Genomic DNA, 25,479 nt, shown 5'->3' with positions numbered 1-25,479 from the left:
GGTGGTTGATGTTGTGAGATTTTACATGAGACAAAGGTAACGATAGAATGATTTTTGTTTGACATTTTTTTGTATCTCGAATTCAGCATTCAATTCTAATGTATGGTTGTAAACTTGTAAGGATGTTAAATCAAATTAGATACGTATTAGATATAACTATAAAAGTGTTATAAAAGTTAAATTGGATGTTAATTTTATTATTATTATAGATATTGTATAGTAGATTTTTTGAGTATAAATATGTGTGTTATGAGTTTATAAAAGACACACTAAAATATATATTCTCTCATATTCTCTCATATTCTCTCTATATACTTATTAGTCTTGTAATATCCTCTAAAATTAAAAACTAAAACAATATAAAACTCAAACTAGAATAATTAATATATAAAGGTAGATGCATAAGTAATAAGTGGTAAATAAGTTAATTGGTAAGTTAATTAACATAAACATCTTGAAACGTAATGTGTATATATACTAAACAAACTTGCTTTTGTATTATACTAGAAATATAGTAGTTAAGGTTGAAAAAAAAATATAGTCATTTATCTTGCACTAAAATTTAAAACTAAATTACTAAATTTAATATTAACTAAGTAATATAAATCCATCAGTTACATGTTACATGGAATTCGGTGGGTCAACAATTATTAAGAGGGACATGAGAAGTCTCATTAAGCTATATCTTCCACAAGTATACTCCATTTGACACTCTCTTGAACTAAACCAAATGAAATGAAATTTTTACCAAATTGATCCATACTATTCACTACAATCTCATAAAATTAAGAGGAAGAGAATTGGGACATTCAAGGAAGAATACAATATTTTTGCGGATCTGGAACACGTTTTAGCGGTAACTACTAACCAACACCTTTGTTATTGATGTAAATTTGTTTATTAGTTTTCTCAATTAATTTATTGATTTAGATCAACTACATATCACATGGATTATAATAAAGATGAGATGTTAAAATTTGAGTATGAAAATTGATATTTTTTTTCTTCTTCTTAATATTGATCATAAAGAAAAAAGAAGAAACTGTACTTATATTTGTAGTAAATAGGTGTGTATATGTTTAAAGTTCAAAGTGATGATCACGTGTAGTTATATAGTATTTATACATAAAATGGTATAAAGTAAACTTAAATATGAGTTGATCATCTACATGTAATAATAGTATATGTAAGTACTCATTACATATAAATATTTAGTTCTGTTATAATCTCGTGTGAGCATGTACAGAAATCACATGTGAGTAAACCTCAAAATTTACTAATTATATATAATGGGATATTTACAATCTATGTGTAATATGGAAAATAAGTAGAAACTGATATTGGGAGTCTATGTTTTCAATTACAATAGTGGGATTTTAGTCTTAAGATATCAAAGGCAATAACAATTTGGAATATGAAGTCATAATAACATAGGGTAACATAAGTATATCGTTAATATAAAATACACGAAACTATTTAGATAACAATAAACTCATAAGAATCATATGATAACACTTTTTGAATAAAGGATATTACATACTCTCTACTTGAATGTATTTTGTGCTTATACGTGCGTGTTCATTAGATTCGGCTCGGTGATTGCATCATTTGGTGGTGTTTGGTTGTCCTTGGAATTTCGTCAATCAACATAAGGTACGGATATTCTAGGTGGTTTTAGGATCGCTTCGGTAAATCTTTCCTCTCAAAACTTTGTTTCGAATCGTATAATTATTATTGTATGACATGCTTGTTTAAAATGTTTGTTTATTAGTCTTTGAAATGTGTTATGTGTTCCTCATTTTGATGTACTAACGAGGTTGCTAATTATGTTTGTTAATTGAGGAATCATAATACTTTGGTGTTTGTAAATTGTGCCAAAACCGTGTCTCAAAAATCCAACCAAAACAGCCCCAAAATTGGTCACGAAAACTGTTCCGGACAGCCCCGAAATCAGCTTCTGAAACTGTCACAAAACAGCCCTGAAAGTGTCGCTAAATAGCCTGAAAGTGTCGCGAAACACCCTGAAACTGTCGCGAATGTGCTGTCTGGAAACTGTCACGAATTCAGCTCCAAAAACAGCCCCGTACAGCCCGAAAACAGTCCCGAAAAGGTGGGAAACGTCCCGGTAAAGAACGTGTGTGTGTGTGTGACGAGTGGTACGGTGATTCGTATCGAGTGTCCCTCATTCCGCGTGGCTTTACATGTCCCGTTTAGTCCCGTTTAAGTTGTTCATATGTAAAGGGCTAAAGAATTATGTAACATGACTCGTGACAAAGGTTAGGCCGAATGGTTGGGTTGACACGTGATTTTAAAATATTTAAATCAACTCGTTAATTCTTTTTAAAACATATTTTAAAGTCCGTTAGTCACTTTAAAAATATTCGAACATTTATAATTAATAAGTCGGTTTAAACGGTTTCTTAAAATATGCCTAAGAGTAACCTATCCATGGAGGTCCCGTGGGCGCATTATTGTGACACCGATAATGTGGCATCGACCGTAGCGGTGTATTTGTTTATATCTACGGCGTCTCCTTTTGATTACCCGGTAGTTGGTACGAGCTCTTTATTATTATATTTTGATAGGAGGCGTATGGATCGATCCTAGGATTTTGTTTTGACGGTGAACGTTCATCGTAGTGTCATACGAAACGTCACTGATATGAATGATTAGTGGAGTTGCTACCCTATGATTTCATTTTGATACTTTGTTGCTATTTGTTTTGACTCTTAGTGCATTATTTTATGAAATTTGCATCATGATATATGGTATTGTGGATCTATACATATTCGTACTTTGTTTTGCAACTAAGTTATTTAGAAAATAAGTTTGTTTTGAAATTAAGTTTGTTTTGAAATTAAATTTGCATGTCATACTATACTCCGTTATTCGTTATATCCGTTCACTGGGCTTTGGCTCAGTCGTATTCTTTGTTTTCCTTCTTATACGACAGGTAATCAAGGGGGCGTCGGGAACGAGGGAAGAGTGTAGAGTGGAGCGAACTTAGCACCTTGCCTTAGAGATTTCCTTCAAGATTTAGTAGCTTGTTTTTGGTTTAATAGTACTTTTGAATAAGTTGTCAACTTTGGTTTTGACTATGGTTTGAATTCGAATAAGAATAACGCTCATTTATCTATTAAGTTATCTTTATTTATAGGTACTGAAATTCGTAAGATTAGGGTCTTTACAGAATGGTATCAGAGCTTAGGTTCCCTCCTGTAGAAACTTTAGTCCTAAGTTATGGCCTGTGAGATTTGGGTAGACTTTTGGGTTAGGATTTTCCTTCCGCTATATTATTCTAATTCCACTTTGAATATTCTCTTTTATTCTTCGTACTAATCGTAACCGTTATATCCTCATCTCGTTCATAGATGGCACCGAAAAAAAAGGGAATGTCCGAGGAGGAGGTAGATAACAAGATTAACCAAACTATCACGAATTTGTTACCCAACATTATAGCTCAAGCTATTGATGCTATGCGTAATCAAGGTGGCGAGACTTTTAAGCATGAAGACGAGGATGAGTATGTGGAGAAGAAAGCTGTAACGGGGGATGCTATTCATGTTTGGTTAGGACGCTTTCAAAAACAACGTCCTTTGTCATTCAGCACTGCTAGTACCCCCGTGGAAGCTGAGAATTGGATCACTCACATTGAGAAGATATACCGAGTGCTTGGTTGTGAAGAGAGGTTTTGGGTGCCATTAGCTGTTTATAAACTAGAAGGGGATGCTCAGCGCTGGTGGATCGCTTTGAGACAAGCGAAAGGGGGTATCGATTTTGAGGATTCATTAGATTGGGTTGATTTCAAAGAGTTGTTTTTCCGTCAGTACTTTTCTGAGGCGGAGAAAGAAGCTGTGATTCGGGAGTATGCGAATATCAAGCAAGGGAATGATGAGTCTATTAATGATTTCACCAAGAGGTTTTTGAGGCTTGTAGGTTTGATTGGTGCTGCTGCTGGGTCTTCTGAGGACCAAGCCCGTAAGTACAAATGGGCTGTTCATGGGCGTTACCGCTCTAAAATGATTAATCTGAAATGTTTTGATGTCGCTGAGGCAGCCGATTATGCTCGGAATTTGGAGATGGAGCGAGCTGAGTATTTGGCTACTAAAAATGAGGATGGTAAAAACAAGAGGGTTAAGATTGCACAACCACTACGATCTGTGCCTGCACCGACTACCAAACAGGGTCAACAATCTGGGAACCAAGGGTATCGTAGTAATAATTGGAATAATAGAGGAAATCAGCAAAGGATTGACAACGGGCCAAATAATAATAACCGTGGTCAATTACAAGTGTACCGTCCCCAAGGGCAGCAAAGGGGTAATGGAAGTGGTGGTGTTAATGCCAACGCACCGTGTGGGACTTGTGGAAAGAATCATCCGGGAAGAGTTTGTTATCGTAGTGCGGGTTCATGTTTTGCTTGTGGAGAGGTTGGTCACTTAGCTAAGGATTGCAAGAATCCTAGACCTGGGTTTGTTCCGAAGGTTCCTCCGCCAGCTCCTGGTGGACGCGTCTTTGCCATGACTGCTGCTCAGGCTGCTGACGCTACAGGTATATTTCGATCCCTATTCATTTTAAAAATATTTCCTTCGAGTTATTTGTTCATTCATTCTTGATGTTATTAGGTACTATTACTGGTCATGTATTTGTACACCATCGTGCCCTCTTCGTTCTATTTGATTCTGGCTCTACGCACTCGATTGTGTCTGTTAAGAGCTCGAAATATTTGAAAGTGCCTCCAACTTGGTTGTCTACTCCATTTACGATCTCTACCCCAATGGGTAGTGTTGAAACTATAGATCGCGTGTATCAAAATTGCCATTTGGAATTCAATGATTGCATGTTTCCTGCAAATCTCTTTCCTATGACCATGCATGACTTTGACATTATTCTTGGCATGGATTGGTTATCTCGCCATCACGCAAATATCGATTGTTATTCTAAGAAGATTTTGTTTGGAAATTATTCTATACCCGATTGTGTCTTTAATGGTGATCTTCCCGTAAAGTCTATCAAGGTTATCTCAGCGCTTAAGGCGCAAAAGCTCATTACACATGGTTGTGTTGGTTATTTAGCTTCGATTCAGAATTTGTCTATCGAGAGTCCTTCCCTTGAAAATATCGATGTTGTTCGAGAGTTTCCCGATGTATTTCCTGACGAATTACAGGGTTTACCTCCAGTTCGTGAAGTGGAATTTTCGATTGATTTGATTCCGGGTTCCCAACCGATATCAAAAGCTCCTTATCGTATGGCACCACTCGAGTTGCAAGAACTCAAGGAGCAATTGCAAGAGTTGATAGATTGTGGTTTTATTCGGCCAAGTGTGTCACCTTGGGGTGCGCCGGTTTTATTTGTTAAGAAGAAGGATGGTAGCATGAGACTTTGCATTGATTATCGCGAGTTAAATCGTATTACTATTCGAAACCGTTATCCGCTTCCACGTATTGATGATTTGTTTGATCAACTTCAAGGTTCAAAGTATTTTTCTAAAATCGATCTTAGGTCTGGGTATCATCAGCTCCGTGTTAAAGAAGAAGATATCCCTAAGACTGCTTTTCGCACTCGTTATGGGCACTATGAGTTTTTAGTGATGCCGTTTGGATTAACTAATGCTCCTGCGGTTTTCATGGATCTAATGAACCGTGTGTTCCATGAGTATTTGGATAAGTTTGTGATCGTATTCATTGATGATATCTTGGTATTCTCAAAGAGTAAAGAAGAACATGAGAATCATCTTCGTGTTGTACTTGAAACCCTCCGAAGTAAGAAATTGTTTGCGAAGTTCTCTAAATGTGAATTCTGGTTGCAAAGAGTTGCCTTTCTGGGTCATGTTGTATCGGCTGAGGGTATAATGATGGATCCAGCGAAAATTGAGGCTATTACAAATTGGTCAAGACCTACTTCTGTTGTTGAGGTTCGAAGTTTTCTTGGTTTAGCTGGTTATTATCGGCGATTTGTTGAAGGTTTTTCGACGATTGCTTTGCCGCTTACCAAGTTATTGAGGAAAGGGGAAAAATTTGTGTGGACCGAGGAACGACAAAAGAGTTTCGATGAGTTAAAGAAAAGACTTGTATCAGCTCCTATTCTTGCATTGCCATCAGGGAGTGGGGGTTTTCAAATCTATAGTGATGCTTCTAAGCATGGTTTGGGTTGCGTTTTGATGCAGCATGGTAAGGTAATTGCTTATGCCTCGAGGCAGTTGAAACCCTATGAGGTTAATTACCCTACTCATGATTTGGAGTTAGCTGCTGTGATCTTTGCGTTGAAAATATGGAGGCATTATCTTTACGGAGAAACTTGTGATATTTTCACCGATCACAAGAGTCTCAAATACATATTCACGCAAAAAGAGATAAATATGAGACAACGAAGGTGGCTCGAGTTATTGAAGGATTATGATGCAAACATTCAATACCATCCTGGAAAAGCGAATGTGGTAGCCGACGCATTGAGTAGAAAGTCATTTGGTAGTATCTCATGTTTGGTTACTCACATTCGAGAATTCGAAAGACTTGATATGGGATTGAGTAAAAGAGGAGCGTCGGGGATGTTGGCAAATCTAAAATTCGAGTCTGATTTAATTACTAGAATAAAAGAGGCTCAATTGGATGATGGTGATTTATGGACAGTGTTTCAAAATTTGGAAGAGGGTAAAGTGAAAGAGTTCAGAGAAGATGATGATGGGGTTATTTGGTGTGGGAATCGATTATGTGTTCCGAATGATGATGCTATTCGTGAGGCTCTGTTGTCTGAGGCTCACAGCTCACCTTTTTCTATACATCCTGGTTCGACCAAAATGTATCAGGATTTAAAGCAGCACTTTTGGTGGAGTGGCATGAAGAAAGATGTTGCTAGATATGTTGGGAAGTGCCTTACTTGTCAACAAGTAAAGATCGAGCACCAACGTGCTAGTGGTTTGTTGCAGCCGTTGGACATTCCCGTGTGGAAGTGGGATGATATCTCAATGGATTTCGTATGTGGTTTACCGAAGACTGTGAAAAGGCACGATGCTATTTGGGTGGTGATTGATAGATTAACCAAATCGGCACATTTCTTGCCTATTCGTATGGATTATTCGGTAAGTAAGCTATCCGAGCTTTTTCAGCAAGAAATTGTGAGATTACACGGGGTCCCTTCGTCCATCGTATCCGATCGTGACCCTCGATTTACATCTAGATTTTGGAAGGGGCTACAGAAAGCTTGGGGTACGCGATTGAAGCTTAGTACTACTTTTCATCCACAAACTGATGGACAGTCTGAGCGTACGATACAGATTTTGGAAGATATGCTTCGAGCGTGTGCCCTAGATTGGAAGGGAAATTGGGATGAGTACTTATGTTTGGTGGAGTTTGCCTATAATAATAGTTGGCAGGCTAGTATCCGTATGGCGCCATTTGAGATGCTTTATGGTCGAAAGTGTAGAGCGCCAGTTTGTTGGAATGAAACGGGAGAGAAACTAATTGAAGGACCTGAGTTGGTTAGAGTGACTAATGAAAAGGTCGCTATAGCTACGAATCGACTGAAGGAAGCCCAATCGAGACAGAAAGTGTATGCCGATAAACACCGACGTTCGTTAGAGTTTGTGGTGGGTGATAAGGTGTTTTTAAAGGTATCACCTTGGAAGGGTATACGACGTTTTGGTTTGAAAGGGAAGCTCAGTCCTCGATATATTGGACCGTTTGAGATATTAGATCGAGTTGGTGAAGTATCTTATCGTTTAGCATTACCGCCACAGTTATCTCATGTTCGTAACGTATTTCACGTATCTCAGTTGCGGGGTTACAACTATCATCCATTGCACGTGGTGCAATATCCTTTTTCTGAAATTCGAGCTGATCTTTCTTATGTTGAGGAGCCCGAAGCTATTATAGAACGCGAGAAGAGAGTAACTCGTAAAAGCTCCACCCCTTTTGTTAAAGTTCAATGGAAGAATCATTCTGCTAGCGAGGCCACTTGGGAACTCGAGGAAACCATGCGGGCCGAGCACCCTCATTTGTTTGCAAATTGGTGCGTTTCGATTCTATAACTTCTTTCAATTTCGAGGACGAATTTTTTTTTTTTAGTAGGTGGAGTTGTAATATCCTCTAAAATTAAAAACTAAAACAATATAAAACTCAAACTAGAATAATTAATATATAAAGGTAGATGCATAAGTAATAAGTGGTAAATAAGTTAATTGGTAAGTTAATTAACATAAACATCTTGAAACGTAATGTGTATATATACTAAACAAACTTGCTTTTGTATTATACTAGAAATATAGTAGTTAAGGTTGAAAAAAAAATATAGTCATTTATCTTGCACTAAAATTTAAAACTAAATTACTAAATTTAATATTAACTAAGTAATATAAATCCATCAGTTACATGTTACATGGAATTCGGTGGGTCAACAATTATTAAGAGGGACATGAGAAGTCTCATTAAGCTATATCTTCCACAAGTATACTCCATTTGACACTCTCTTGAACTAAACCAAATGAAATGAAATTTTTACCAAATTGATCCATACTATTCACTACAATCTCATAAAATTAAGAGGAAGAGAATTGGGACATTCAAGGAAGAATACAATATTTTTGCGGATCTGGAACACGTTTTAGCGGTAACTACTAACCAACACCTTTGTTATTGATGTAAATTTGTTTATTAGTTTTCTCAATTAATTTATTGATTTAGATCAACTACATATCACATGGATTATAATAAAGATGAGATGTTAAAATTTGAGTATGAAAATTGATATTTTTTTCTTCTTCTTAATATTGATCATAAAGAAAAAAGAAGAAACTGTACTTATATTTGTAGTAAATAGGTGTGTATATGTTTAAAGTTCAAAGTGATGATCACGTGTAGTTATATAGTATTTATACATAAAATGGTATAAAGTAAACTTAAATATGAGTTGATCATCTACATGTAATAATAGTATATGTAAGTACTCATTACATATAAATATTTAGTTCTGTTATAATCTCGTGTGAGCATGTACAGAAATCACATGTGAGTAAACCTCAAAATTTACTAATTATATATAATGGGATATTTACAATCTATGTGTAATATGGAAAATAAGTAGAAACTGATATTGGGAGTCTATGTTTTCAATTACAATAGTGGGATTTTAGTCTTAAGATATCAAAGGCAATAACAATTTGGAATATGAAGTCATAATAACATAGGGTAACATAAGTATATCGTTAATATAAAATACACGAAACTATTTAGATAACAATAAACTCATAAGAATCATATGATAACACTTTTTGAATAAAGGATATTACATACTCTCTACTTGAATGTATTTTGTGCTTATACGTGCGTGTTCATTAGATTCGGCTCGGTGATTGCATCATTTGGTGGTGTTTGGTTGTCCTTGGAATTTCGTCAATCAACATAAGGTACGGATATTCTAGGTGGTTTTAGGATCGCTTCGGTAAATCTTTCCTCTCAAAACTTTGTTTCGAATCGTATAATTATTATTGTATGACATGCTTGTTTAAAATGTTTGTTTATTAGTCTTTGAAATGTGTTATGTGTTCCTCATTTTGATGTACTAACGAGGTTGCTAATTATGTTTGTTAATTGAGGAATCATAATACTTTGGTGTTTGTAAATTGTGCCAAAACCGTGTCTCAAAAATCCAACCAAAACAGCCCCAAAATTGGTCACGAAAACTGTTCCGGACAGCCCCGAAATCAGCTTCTGAAACTGTCACAAAACAGCCCTGAAAGTGTCGCTAAATAGCCTGAAAGTGTCGCGAAACACCCTGAAACTGTCGCGAATGTGCTGTCTGGAAACTGTCACGAATTCAGCTCCAAAAACAGCCCCGTACAGCCCGAAAACAGTCCCGAAAAGGTGGGAAACGTCCCGGTAAAGAACGTGTGTGTGTGTGTGACGAGTGGTACGGTGATTCGTATCGAGTGTCCCTCATTCCGCGTGGCTTTACATGTCCCGTTTAGTCCCGTTTAAGTTGTTCATATGTAAAGGGCTAAAGAATTATGTAACATGACTCGTGACAAAGGTTAGGCCGAATGGTTGGGTTGACATGTGATTTTAAAATATTTAAATCAACTCGTTAATTCTTTTTAAAACATATTTTAAAGTCCGTTAGTCACTTTAAAAATATTCGAACATTTATAATTAATAAGTCGGTTTAAACGGTTTCTTAAAATATGCCTAAGAGTAACCTATCCATGGAGGTCCCGTGGGCGCATTATTGTGACACCGATAATGTGGCATCGACCGTAGCGGTGTATTTGTTTATATCTACGGCGTCTCCTTTTGATTACCCGGTAGTTGGTACGAGCTCTTTATTATTATATTTTGATAGGAGGCGTATGGATCGATCCTAGGATTTTGTTTTGACGGTGAACGTTCATCGTAGTGTCATACGAAACGTCACTGATATGAATGATTAGTGGAGTTGCTACCCTATGATTTCATTTTGATACTTTGTTGCTATTTGTTTTGACTCTTAGTGCATTATTTTATGAAATTTGCATCATGATATATGGTATTGTGGATCTATACATATTCGTACTTTGTTTTGCAACTAAGTTATTTTGAAAATAAGTTTGTTTTGAAATTAAGTTTGTTTTGAAATTAAATTTGCATGTCATACTATACTCCGTTATTCGTTATATCCGTTCACTGGGCTTTGGCTCAGTCGTATTCTTTGTTTTCCTTCTTATACGACAGGTAATCAAGGGGGCGTCGGGAACGAGGGAAGAGTGTAGAGTGGAGCGAACTTAGCACCTTGCCTTAGAGATTTCCTTCAAGATTTAGTAGCTTGTTTTTGGTTTAATAGTACTTTTGAATAAGTTGTCAACTTTGGTTTTGACTATGGTTTGAATTCGAATAAGAATAACGCTCATTTATCTATTAAGTTATCTTTATTTATAGGTACTGAAATTCGTAAGATTAGGGTCTTTACAAGTCTACAGTCAAGAACTAGGCCACTAAAGGTAGTTATAAGCCTACTGAATTATAACACGTTATCAGCACGAAGTGCTCCGTATAATCAAGGTTTATCTAAGCAAGCACACATCACTAATCAAGGTAAGAAATTATCTAACTTTTATTAACTTCACTAACATTTATATTTATGTTATTTAAGTTATATATGGTCGGTTATACCGCCTGAATTATATTTCTGTAATCTAACTTTTATTAACTTCACTAACATTTATATTTATGTTATTTAAGTTATATATGGTCGGTTATACCGCCTGAATTATATTTTCTGTAATCTAACTCTTATTAACTTCACTAACATTTATATTTATGTTAATAAGACCTCATGATTGTACGCAACACGTCATTTGACAACACGGTACTTTATGTACGCAACACGTCATTTGACAACACGGTACCATGGGTCGAGATTAATTCCGATCAATACGAATACGATGGGGTCTTTATATGTTATCTAACATTTATGATTACTTATGCAATTAATCATTATTTATTTTATGCATACTAATGTTTATTCTTAAAAGTAAATCTTAAAAGTAAATCTTAAAAGTTAAAATAAGAAAAAATAGTTTGTATTTTTATTAAAAGTAAATCTTAAAAGTTAAAATAAGAAAAAGTAGTTTGTATTTTTATTAAAAGTAAATCTTAAAAGTTAAAATAAGAAAAAGTAGTTTGTATTTTTATTAAAAGTAAATCTTAAAAGTTAAAATAAGAAAAAAGTAGTTTGTATTTTTATTAAAAGTAAATCTTAAAGTTAAAATAAGAAAAATAGTTTGTATTTTTATTAAAAGTAAATCTTAAAAGTTAAAATAAGAAAAGTAGTTTGTATTTTTATTAAAAGTAAATCTTAAAAGTTAAAATAAGAAAAAGTAGTTTGTATTTTTATTAAAAGTAAATCTTAAAAGTTAAAATAAGAAGAAAAAAAATCTTGTCTTTTATATTACTCATACGCGTTTTGATATAGTGACTTTATTCGTTAACGTCAACTAACGACGTTACAACGGTCATATATACATAACGGTTGTTAACGTCAACTGACGACGTTACAACAACTATATTTTTCAAATATAAAATAAACATCTCCGTTTTCACATTTTCACAAATCAATCTTCATTTTTCAGATTACTACTCTCAAAAAAATTTTGTAAAAATAATTCACACAAGGATGATTTTTCCTATTGTATTGGTCATATTAACTATCATCATTGTTGCTAATATACCACCGGGTGAACTTATATTCTATCATGCCCTTGTGGTTTTATTATTTGTAATCATACCATTATTATGTTGTTTGCTACTTATGAATTTAAAATGATTCTAACTTCATTTTATTATTTGTCTATGAATAGAAGTTGATTATGATTATGATTTATGTTATTCATCTTTTTGATAATAGAAAATGTCGAATTTGAAAAGGCTTAAATTTGCTCATTTAGAACAAGTGGGAACACTACTTAACATGGGTTATGAATGTAGAAAAACATCTCGAATCAAACGGTATTTTAGAAACCCTGAATGAAAATAACAATTATTCCGAACAAGAGAAAGTAATAGTAAGTATTTTTCTTAGCAAACATATTGACGAGTCCTTAGAATCTACATATTATATGATCGAAAATCCAAGTGTATTATGGAAAATACTCAAAGATAGATACGATATTAATTATCAAAAAAATAATAATAATAATAACGGTGATCCATGAAAGAATAAAATTAAAGATATTAGTAGACGCTCTTATAAAAATTCCGGAGATTCTTATTAATGATCTGGTAACGTGGATCATCAGTCTAGTATTTCTTGAATACATGAACATCTTGTTTAGCTCTACAAATAAGTCCCAAAAGAAAAGAAAACGAGAGTGAATCTGTTGACAAATCTTTATTAAATTAACCCTGAGCTACCTTGAGACTTGAATGGTTTGAATTTTCTAAGATGCCTAGTTTTTTTTATGTATCACTCATAAATAAATGGTTTTAGACCATAACGCATATGTTTTATTAAGTGTTATCTTTTATGTACTTCAGATTATAACTTGTTTGCAGGTAATATAATTTGATTATCTTGCTGAAATATAACTCATTATTTGCTTATCTTATTTGAAGTTTTAGTATGAATCCTGCTGAAATACAACATCAATTAAATGGTAAAGACCTATGTATTGCAGATAGTAGTAACATACACACTATGATCAAATCTAAGAAATATTTCATTGATTTAAATCAAATGAAGGAATTATAAATACTATATCAGCTCTTGCAAACTTGATATAAGGAACGAAAAAGGCAAAATTTCATATTACCAAATGGTACGAACTTTTTGGTAAACAATGTCTTGTTTTCTCCCAAATCAAAGATAAATTTGTTAAGTTTCTCTGATATATATCATAATGGATATGATTATCAGTCAATGATAATCGAAAATGAGAAATATCTATGTAGCACCGAAAAGCGCATATGATGAAAAGCGCATATGATGAAAAGCGCAGCGCATATGATTAAAAGCGCATATGATAAAAAACGCATATGATGAAAAGCGCAGCGCATATAATTAAAAGCGCATATAATGAAAAGTGCATATGACGAAAAGCGCAGCACATATGATTAAAAGCGCATATGGTGAAAATGATATATGATGAAAAGCACATATGGTGATTAATGAAAATCACATATGGTGATTAATGAAAAGCACATATAGTGATTAATGAAAAGCACATATAGTGATTAACGAAAAACACATATGGTGATTAATGAAAAGCACATATGGCGATTAATGAAAAGCACATTGAGAAATAATCACCAATGTTTCTTGAAAGAATTCAAGGGTATATATATGGACCAATTCATCCATCATGTGGACCATTTTTCTAATAGACGCATCTAACGCATGGTCTCATGTTTGTGTGTTATCAAGTCGTAATATGGCATTTGCAAAGTTTCTTGCACAAATTATTAAATTAAGAACACATTATTCTGATTACACCATTAAAAGGATGAGACTTGATAATGCTGGTGAGTTAACATCTCAAGCTTTTAATGATTATTATATGTCTACAAGGATTGTTGTTGAACATCCAGTTGCTCATGTGCATACACAAAATTGGTTTAGCTGAATCAATAGATAAACGCTTACAGCTAATAACTAGACAATTAGAAATGAGTACAAAACTCTCAATATTTATATGAGGACATGTAAATTTACATGATGTGACATTAATTCGAATTAAATCAAGTGCAAGTTATAAATATTCTCCATTACCAACTTAATTTTGGTGGAGACCGAATATTTTCCATCTTAGAACATTTGGTTGTGCAGTGTATTTTTAATTGAACAATCACAACAAATGGTTCCTCAAAGAAGGATTGAAATATATGTTAGATATGAAACATCTTCAATCATAAGATATATTGAACCCATGACGGGTGATGTTTTTACAGCAAGTTTTGTCGATTGTCACTTTAATGAAACATTGTTCCCTATATTAGGGGGAGAAATGAAATATAAATAAAATGATGTTTCATGGTGTGAACATCAATTAAGGAATATTGATCATCGCACAAAAGAATGCGAAAAGAAAGTTCAAATATAATGCATATGCAAGAACTTGCAAATTAATTACTTTATGCATTTAAAGATACAAAAAATAAGTGACTAAATCATATATACCAGCAGTAATTTCAGCTAGAATTGAAATTACAAAAGCTGGCAATAATGTCACTTATGAGTCTTTGCTACGGAAGAAACGTGGGAGACCAATTGGTTCCAAAGATAAAAATGCTCAAAAAAGAAAATCGGCTGATAATGAGGTAAAAGAAAGTGTTCAAGAAGAACCACAAATTAATACTCCTTCTGCAGAGGATATTGATAAATGTAAATACATAAATTGCAATAAATTATGCAATATTATGAAACTGAAATGAAATGAAAAATGTTGATGAGATATTTTCATATAATGTTACAATGACATCATGAATAAAGATGATGATCTGGAACCAAAATCTGTCATTGAATATCAAAATAGACGTGATTGAACTCAACAGAAAGGAGTAATACGAGCTGAATTAGAATCGCTCAATAAAAGAAAAGTTTTTGGATCAATCGTTATCACTTTTAAAGATGTGAAACAATGGGATACAAATGAATTTTTATCCAAAAAGAAATGTGCAAATGAAGTTACAAGGCAAAACTTGACTTGTAACTCAAGATTTCCCACAAAGACCAGAAATGAATTAGGAGAAAAACTTATCCTCCTATAATGAATACAATTACTTATTAGATACTTAATCAAACTGGTAGTTATTTAAATGCATCTCATGGATGTTGTTACTACTTATCTGTATGGATCACTTAATAATGATATATATATGAATATACCTGAAGGGTTAAGGTATCATAAGCATCTAATGCAAAACCCAATGGAATATATTCCATTAAATCACAAAGATTTCTAAATGGGTTTATACAATCGGGACGTATGTGGTATAATCGATTAAATTACTACTTGATAAGAAAAAGGTATACATATAAACTTATTTGCACGTGTGTTTTATAAAAACAATGTTCGGATATGTGATCATAGCTGTTTATATCAATTATCTTAAATAAAGAAATCTATGAAGCCATTCAACTTCTAAAGAAAGATTTAAAAAAAAAAAATCAAGTATTACGTTGATTTACATATTGAGCATATAACTAATGACTTACTTATACATCAAACAACTTATACCGAAAAGATTTTAAAATATTTTAATATGGACAAGACAAAAACCATTAAGTACTCATATGGTTGTTAGATCTTAATATTGATACTAATCCATTTCATCCTCTAGAAGATCATGAAGATCTTCTTGGTTCAGAAGTTCCATATTTTAGTGCAATTGGGGCTCTTATGTATCTTACAAATTATACAAGATCTGACATTTCTTGTGCAGTTAATTTGTTGACGAGGTTCAGCTCAGCCCCTACCAAAAGACATTGGAATGGGATCAAACAAATAGTTTGATACCTTCGGGGAACTACTGATTTATAATTATTTTATTCTAACAACTCGAAACAAGATTTGTTTGGTTATACAGATGCAGATTATTTATCTGATCTACATAAAGCTAAATCTCAAACTGGATATGTATTCCTAAATGGAGGCACCGCAATATCATGACGTTCTCAAAACAAACACTTGTTGCAACATCATCAAATCATGCCGAAGTGATTGCATTACATGAAGCTACTCGGGAATGTTTTTGGTTGAGATCAATGACACAACTCATTTCTGATTCTTGTGGACTATAACGCGATAAAAGTCCAACAACTATCTATCAAGATAATGTAGCTTGCATAACACAGATGAAAGAAGGGTATATCAAAAGTGACCGAACAAAACACATACCTCCTAGATTCTTCTCATACACTCAAAATCTCATTAAGGACAACCAGATTGAAATGAGATATGTTCAGTCCAGCAAAAACTCTGCTGACCTTTTTCACCAAAGCACTTCCAACTGCTATTTTCAGAACACACATTCATAATATTGGCATGAGGCATGTTCAGAAGATGTAACAAATCAGGCGTTGCCTACTTGAGGGGGAGTCAACTCTATGCTGCACTCTTTTTCCCTTAGCTAAAGTTTTATCCCAATGGGTTTTCTTTAGCAAGGTTTTTAACGAGGCAGTACTAGTTATTCTCTAATAAAATTGTCATCCAAGGGGGAGTGTTATAAAAGTTAAATTGGATGTTAATTTTATTATTATTATAGATATTGTATAGTAAATTTTTTGAGTATAAATATGTGTGTTATGAGTTTATAAAAGACACACTAAAATATATATTCTCTCATATTCTCTCATATTCTCTCTATATACTTATTAGTCTACAGTCAAGAACTAGGCCACTAAAGGTAGTTATAAGCCTACTGAATTATAACAAAAAGTACGATTATAAATTATAGCATGAGTTTGTTGAAATTGCATTGCTAGAACTTGAAAAAATAAAATTAAAATATGATGTTATAAGGCAATAATAATTGCAACCAAAGGGTATTTGGCCCAGCGGTATCGTGGTGGCCTTCAACCAAGAGGTTGAAGATTCAAGTCCCACTTGAGACATATTCGTGGTTGTAAATATTCGTGTTAATAGTTTGTGTGAGTTTGTCTTTTAAAAAAAAATTTGCATTAAATTAAACTGTTATTGAAAATTAACATGTAAATAATAATATATTTTTTTTTTTTAAATTTGTAATCGGATTCTACAAATAAAGGAGTAATAGTTACTCGGATTCTACAAATAAAATGGTGTTGATCTACAAATTTGAAATTATAATTTGATAATTATAAAAGCTATTTTTAATAAATAAAAAAATTGTACACAAGTAATATTACAAAATAGTTAAAAAGTTAGTTACTACTTACTAGTAAGTTAGTGGAGTAGTTATTAACAATGTACAAACATCGAATGCATTTCTTAAAATCTTAAGTATAGGTAGATAGCTATGTTCAGAAAACTTCTAATTATAATCTTTATGTTACAATTATCTAATCAGTCATTACTAATTTAGATCATCGGTGATGATTAATATGAACAAAATTATTTAATGGTCTAAATCTACAATTATTACGTTATTAATATATAGATTAGAATATAAAGATAGATATGTACATATGAAAGATTAGAAGGAGGATTGATTTCCTATGCATTATAGGTGGATTCTGTTAAAATACAATGCAAATTTAGAATAATATGGAATTAGTAAATGTATATGGGTAAAATATCTAGATATTAATATGTATAAGAAAATATCTAGATATTAGAATATGAGAGAAAAATCTAGAAATTGAAATGTAAAAGAAAAATCTAGATATTTGTAGGTTGTAGAAATATCTAGATATTTATATATCCATGGAAATATCTAGATTCTAGAATGTTCCATGGAGTAGTATAAATATGGGAGGAGATTTCATTTGTGTTGTGTGAAGTTGTGAGAGTGAAATAAGAAGTGAGTTGTGAAGAAGAGAAGAAGAGTGTGAGTTAGCGAAAGTAGAGAAGATAAAGCTTGTAAGTAATATTGTAATTGTAATTTAATATAAGTGTTTTTGTTAAGTTTCCCGATCAAGCCTTAGTTTGTGTTTAAATTCTTAGTGCACTTTTGTTGTTCTTATTATATGGTCGGCTCTGCCGCCTAAGTAATACATGGTCGGTTATACCGCCTAAAGATATATGGTCGACACTGTCGCCTAAGTACATTGTGCACTAAGGATTTATAAAATTAAAGGCTAACCAACGTCAAAGTGTTGGTGTAGTGAGTCTAGCATAGTCTAGATCCTCTATAGTGGTGTGTTGGGCTCGTCGAAGCTTCCAACAATTGGTATCAGAGCGGGTCGTTCGTGACCATTTCAAGTGGAGGAAATCGGTAAACGTTGGACGTTTACATCGACTTGTTTTCACCAAGGCTCTAAGGGAGATTCTGTCGGAGCACAGTTAGGAACTGTGAAAGCTCATCGGTCAGGGACCAAGCTTATTGAATGTTGGACGTCATGATGGCAGATCTTGCAAGTACGAGCAGTGGAATCAAGAGTCTCAATAACCACAACTATGGTTATTGACGAACTTATATAGAATCCTACCTACAAGGACAGGATTTATGGGAAATAGTTGCTGGCAGTGACACAATGCCTCTACCGAAAGAAAATGCTAAAGCCTTAAGAAAATGGAACATCAAGGCCGGGAAGGCTTTATTTATATTGAAGACTACAATCGAGGAGGATCTATTGGAGCACATCCGTGACGAGAAAACACCAAAGGCAGCTTGGGAAACTTTTGAAAAATTATTTTCAAAGAAGAATGAAGCACGCCTCCAGCTCTTGGAAAATGAGCTCGCAGGTATCTCACAAGGAAGTCTATCTATCTCTCAGTATTTCACCAAGGTGAAATCTATTTGTCATGAGATATCTCAACTAGCTCCTGAAGAGAAAGTGAGTGATGCAAGGATGAAGAGAATTATCATCCACGGCTTAAGATCCGAGTATAATGAATTTATATCCGCTGTGAGAGGATGGCCTACTCAACCATCATTAATAGAGCTGGAGAATTTATTGGCTAATCAAGAGGCATTAGCCAAGCATATGAATGAAGTAACCTTAAAAGACGGAGAAGATGCACTCTTCACCAATAAGAAGAAAGCAACATCTCGAAGACAAGAGGCGATGAAAGAAAGTAATACATATGGGTGGAAGGGTCACCCAAAATCAAAAGGCAACGCTTCAGGAGGAGCTCAACAAGGAAGAAAATATCATCGCCAACAATATGGAGAGAATGATAAGAGAAAGAATGGTGAATGCTTCAATTGTGGCAAGAAGGGTCATTTTGCTCGAGATTGTAGATTCCCCAGGAGGCGAACTTTCGAAGAAAATGTGTCCGTCGCAAGAGATGAGAAGAAAGAGGTCACATTCGAAGCAACCATTAATGAGAAAACATGGGATGCAGAAGCTGGACTCTCTGTTGAAGCTGACATAGATGATCAAGCTCTTACAACAACTTTAAAGTCAAAAATAAACTACAAAGATGATTGGATCATCGATTCTGGGTGCTCAAATCATATGACCAATGATGAGACGAAGCTGCAAGAAATGGATGATTACAAAGGAAAGAGAGTCGTGTTGACAGCCGACAATTCAAGGTTGTCTATTTCTCACATTGAAAAGACAATAATTCCAAATGAAGGCGGCTCTCATAAGCTCCAACTCGAGAGGGTGTATCTTGTCCCTGGCCTAAAGAAGAATTTACTATCAGTACCACAATTGACAGCAGAAGGAAATTATGTGCTCTTTGGACCAGAAGATGTGTCCGTATTCAAGAGAGTGAAGGTGGTTGGCAATCCAATTATGCAAGGAAGAAGAATAGAGTCGGTCTATGTACTATCTGCTGAAACAGCATATGTGGATAAGACTCGAAAGAATGAGACGACTGATCTTTGGCATGAACGTCTTGGGCATGTTGGCTACAACAAGTTGAAGGGGATGATGGTGAAACACATAGTAAATGGGCTTCCTCAATTTGATATCCGAACAGATACAATATGTGCTGGATGTCAATTTGGAAAAGCTCACCAATTGCCATTCAAGGAGTCCGCGCATCAGTCCAAGACACCACTAGAGCTCATACACTCAGATGTCTTCGGCCCAGTGAAACAAACATCACTTGGAGGAATGAAGTATATGGTGACATTCATTGATGACTTCTCAAGGTATGTGTGGGTTTACTTCATGAAGGAAAAGTCGGAGACTTTTCAGAAGTTTAAAGAGTTCAAGAAGAAGATAGAAAGTGAGCTCAATAATAAGATTAGGTGCTTACGCACAGATAATGGAGGAGAATATTTATCGACTGAGTTCAATATGTATCTTGAGAAGCACAAGATCAGAAGGCAATTAACTTGCCCTAATACTCCACAACAGAATGGAGTGGCAGAACGTAAGAATCGTCATCTTGCTGAAACTTGTCGAAGTATGCTTCATGGTAAGAATGTACCAGGAAGATTTTGGGCCGAATGTATGAGGACGGCTTCATACGTGATTAACAGACTCCCGCAAACAAAATTGGGATATATTTCACCATATGAAAGATTATGGAAGATCAAGCCAACCGTCAATCATCTCAAGATTTTTGGATGTGTATGCTACGTCTTCGTGCCAGATCATCTCCGAAGCAAATTTGATAAGAAGGCAATTCGATGCATTTTTGTAGGTTATGATGAATCAAGAAAAGGATGGAGATGTTGTGATCCAAATACTGGAAAGTGTTATACTTCAAGAAATGTGGTATTTGGTGAAGCTTCTTCATGGTGGTCACCTCAAAAGATAGAGCTTCCAGAATCTCATGAATTAGAAGAAGTTCCAGAAGAAAAGAAGAAAGTAAAGAGCACATATCGGATCCAATTAAAGAAGGAGATGGGTCGTACTCTAAGGAAACGAGTCCATGGAAAACTGGGGTACATCAATCTACATCCGAAGAGGTTCGTCCAAGGCAAATAGATGCCGAGGAGCATGTACAAGAATTAAGAAGATCAACAAGGCTGAGACAACCTAATCCAAGGTATGCCAATGCTGCTCATGTGGATGAATCAATACCTATTGAGCCTTCTACTTATGAAGAAGCAGCGCAAAGTCGAGAATGGCAGAAAGCGATGGAAGAAGAAATTAATGCACTAAAATAAAATCAGACATGGAGTTTAGTTCCAAAGCCAAAAGATGTAAAACCAATATCTTGTAAATGGGTTTACAAGGTGAAGACTCGATCAGATGGCTCCATTGAAAGGTATAAAGCTCGACTTGTTGCTAGAGGTTTTTCTCAACAATATGGGCTGGATTATGAAGAAACGTTTAGTCCAGTGGCGAAGATCACAATAATTCGAGCTCTACTAGCTTTAGCCGCTAGCAAATCTTGGAAGCTGTGGCAGATGGATGTCAAGAACGCTTTCTTACATGGAGAACTTGACAAAGAAATTTATATGGAGCAACCAAGAGGCTTTGAGAACAAGTCTCATCCTGACCATGTCTACAAATTAAAGAAAGCACTATACGGCTTGAAGCAGGCTCCAAGAGCTTGGTACGGGAAGATTGGCGAGTTTTTAGTAAAAAGTGGTTTCACAGTTGCTCCTTCAGATTCTAGTTTATTTGTGAAACAAGATCAAGGAAAACTAGCCATAGTGCTAGTATATGTGGATGACTTAATTATCACGGGAGATCACTATGAGGAGATTCAAAGAACAAGAGAGAATCTGTCTATCAGATTTCATATGAAGGAGCTTGGAGAACTCAAACATTTTCTTGGACTCGAAATAGAGCAGAAAAGAGAAGGATTATTTCTGGGACAACAGAAATATGCGCGAGATCTTTTACAAAAGTACGGAATGCTTAATTGCAAACCTATCTCAATTCCGATGGATCCGAATACAAAATTACGAGCAGATGAAGGAAAAAGTCTTCAAGATGTTACCATGTATCGAAAGATGGTCGGAAGTCTTGTTTATCTCACACTAAGCCGGCCAGACATATCTTATGCAGTTGGAGTGGTTAGTCGATACATGAGCAATCCGAAGAAGCCTCACCTTGATGTTGTACGACGCATCTTAAGGTATGTTAAAGGTACTATTAACTTTGGCATTTTGTACAAGAAAACAAAAGAATGTCACGTGACTGGATATTGTGACGCCGATTACGCTGGAGACTATGATACACGACGGTCAACAACTGGATACATGTTTAGTCTTGGATCAGGAGTAATATCATGGTGTAGCAAGAGACAACCAACAGTATCCTTGTCAAGCACTGAAGCAGAATATCGATCGGCAGCATCAGCAACACAAGAAATTACATGGTTGAAACAACTAATGGAAGATCTTCATCAATCAACAGACTATCAAGTAGAACTTTTCTGCGATAACCTATCAGCTATACGTCTAGCAGAGAATCCAGTCTTTCACGCAAGAACAAAACATATAGAAGTACACTATCACTATGTTCGCGAGAAGGTCCTTGAAGGGGAGATCAAGATGGTGCCAACAAAGACAGATGAACAGGTTGCAGATATATTCACCAAGAGCCTAAGTAAACCGAAGTTTACAAAATTCAGAGAAGCACTTGGAATGGTCTGCAAGACATCGTTGGAAGAAAATTTGCATTGAGGGGGAGTGTTAAAATACAATGCAAATTTAGAATAATATGGAATTAGTAAATGTATATGGGTAAAATATCTAGATATTAGAATATGAGAGAAAAATCTAGAAATTGAAATGTAAAAGAAAAATCTAGATATTTGTAGGTTGTAGAAATATCTAGATATTTATATATCCATGGAAATATCTAGGTTCTAGAATGTTCCATGGAGTAGTATAAATATGGGAGGAGATTTCATTTGTGTTGTGTGAAGTTGTGAGAGTGAAATAAGAAGTGAGTTGTGAAGAAGAGAAGAAGAGTGTGAGTTAGCGAAAGTAGAGAAGATAAAGCTTGTAAGTAATATTGTAATTGTAATTTAATATAAGTGTTTTTGTTAAGTTTCCCGATCAAGCCTTAGTTTGTGTTTAAATTCTTAGTGCACTTTTGTTGTTCTTATTATATGGTCGGCTCTGCCGCCTAAGTAATACATGGTCGGTTATACCGCCTAAAGATATATGGTCGACACTGTCGCCTAAGTACATTGTGCACTAAGGATTTATAAAATTAAAGGCTAACCAACGTCAAAGTGTTGGTGTAGTGAGTCTAGTATAGTCTAGATCCTCTATAGTGGTGTGTTGGGCTCGTCGAAGCTTCCAACACATTCAATTCTTTTGATCTTCCGAAAATAACCAACAAATGAACTTATGTAGTCATTATGAAGATTGCTGTCACAAAAAACAGACTGCATTTGGGAAGCATTTTTTCTTATTTGTTCCCCTTCTTCTGATTCCATCACCAACTTAACAGATTTTGCCACCATATCTCTACTAAATGAACCATCTTCATTTCTTGGCACCTCATAACCAACTCTCTTTTCAACTAACAATTTAGCACATAGTCCTTGATCAGCTACCATAGGCATAAGAATCAACGGGTGCCCAAACCCTAACGATTCAATAATCGAACCCCAACCAGAATGAAAAAGACACCCTCCGATTGACGGGTGTCCTAAAATCTCCATTTGTGGCGCCCAACCAACACAAACCACACCTTTATCAAACATCAAAACTTCAAAATTAGGCGGCAATAGGTCCGACCCATCAACCCCTTTGGGCTTTCGCAAAATCCATATAAAGTTAACCCCGGAAAGGTCAAGCCCATAAACCAACTCATGTACTTGTTCAATTGGCATTTTGTATTCACTACCGAATCCTACAAATAACACCGATTTTGACTTTTTTGTGTCTAACCATTTGAATCTTTGTGACCAACTTGAGTCAACTGCAATTTCTGTTTTTTTTGTTTCTGGTGGAAGTATGCCTATTGGTAGCACTGGTTTTTGATATAGCTTTTGGAGAAGATCAATATATTCGCCTTCGAACTCTTTACAGCTTCTAATTACAACAAATTTACATCCTTCAATTATTGTGCTTAGTCTTTGACCACTTGACTTACCAGATTCATCAGGAACGTACAAGTTCCGAAGCATTGTTGGGGCATAATCAGGCCTATGCGCCACTAAAGAATGAAAAGGAAACCAATCTGGTGCAACTGTGAATGACGCGGGTGTTTTTCGTTTATGGCCCCACCTCAACTCGTCTGGTGGGCCCATATACGCGAGAGTAGCAGCAGTATACACACTGAAAAACGCAGTAGACACACCAAATTTAGTAGCAATTTCAGATACCCAATATGGAGAAAAGTCAATGAGAATTAAATCAGGGGTATTGTTTATAAGAAGTTTTTGGAAAGGTTGTTGTAATTTGTCATATGCCTTTTTTAAAAACTGTGTTTCTTCTTGTTGGATATCAATGGTGGCTTCACAGTTTTCAGGTAAACCATCTACTTTTGGTAGTATGATTTCTACCAGTTTGATGTTTTTTGATATATTTGAAGGAATTGAAGGTAATCTTTGTAAGTTTTTTGGGGTGGAAACAAATGAGATTTTAATGCCATTTGCTGCAAGTTTCTTTGAGAGCTCAAGAAACGGTAGCATGTGTCCGAAGGCTAACCATGGAAACATCATTACGTGACACTCTTCGGCGGTCATTGTTTTTAAATATTGATGATAATTGTATAAGGAGTGTTATTTTGTTGAATGTATATATTATATGTTATGGTTATATTTGGTTTAGTAACACATAAGCTTTACATGAATGAGATATTTCATGAGTAATTGTTAACTGATGGTTGCACAATCTTTTGGTGTGTATGTTGTGTTTCCATGGTATTCATGTGATTGGTATTTTTTTTAAAGCAAACTCACACACCCACCTAACTAACACGAAAATATATACACCACGCAGGACTCGAACTCTCAATCTCAAGATTGTAAGGGTGACCTCGATATCACCAAGTCATTGGCTCTTTGGTGATTGGTTTGCTTGTATCCAGGTCACTTGCTATAATTCCGTCAAACAATATCAAAAAACATACTTTTTTAAACAAAAGAAAATCCTGCAAAAGTAGCGTTTATAATACATTTGCTTATTTTTACTAGTAAGTTGATTACCGGATTATCCTTCTGTTGTTAGTTCAGTGGTAATAGCACATACTTCTTTGTTAGAGGTTGGAAGTTCAATTCCCTGGTGTGACAACATTGCACACAAGGATATTCCCTTGATCTTGAAATCCACTCAAGATCGCATTTCGCACATCGCGTTGCGGTGGCAACGGGGAGGGGTGTTTTTTACCGACCATGCCCTTGAATTGGTCCGGGTTTTCTCCAGAACAACAGTTGGGGACCGGTTTTGCAATTGCAACTGCGGGAAATAATCGCGTGGGTGGTGTAGTCGTGGGATCATAATTTATGTGATGGTTCAAGGGCCAGAATCTGAATAAAACTACAATTGGGCTTTAAGC

At 35.0% G+C, this 25,479-nt stretch overlaps 2 protein-coding genes across 2 annotated transcripts; one reads left to right on the top strand and one right to left on the bottom strand.

Moving 5' to 3' along the window:
* Positions 1 to 3,371: 3,371 nt before the first annotated feature.
* LOC139887941 (uncharacterized) lies at positions 3,372 to 8,026 on the top strand. The gene is made up of 4 exons (XM_071870986.1): positions 3,372 to 4,551; positions 4,626 to 5,344; positions 5,711 to 6,276; positions 6,373 to 8,026. Exons 1-4 carry the CDS (start codon positions 3,372 to 3,374, stop codon positions 8,024 to 8,026), a joined length of 4,119 nt encoding a protein of 1,372 aa, XP_071727087.1.
* A 15,213-nt stretch (positions 8,027 to 23,239) lies between these two features.
* Positions 23,240 to 24,667, bottom strand: LOC139887940 (putative UDP-rhamnose:rhamnosyltransferase 1). Its single transcript, XM_071870985.1, has one exon. The coding sequence runs from the start codon at positions 24,665 to 24,667 to the stop codon at positions 23,240 to 23,242; it is 1,428 nt and encodes a 475-aa protein (XP_071727086.1).
* Between the last annotated feature and the right edge of the window lie 812 nt (positions 24,668 to 25,479).

Source organism: Rutidosis leptorrhynchoides, chromosome 2 (genome assembly GCF_046630445.1).
Source record: "Rutidosis leptorrhynchoides isolate AG116_Rl617_1_P2 chromosome 2, CSIRO_AGI_Rlap_v1, whole genome shotgun sequence".
Lineage (NCBI taxonomy): Eukaryota > Viridiplantae > Streptophyta > Magnoliopsida > Asterales > Asteraceae > Rutidosis > Rutidosis leptorrhynchoides.
The sequence above is the reverse complement of the archived record's forward strand: the minus strand, read 5'-3'. Positions and strand labels throughout refer to the sequence as shown.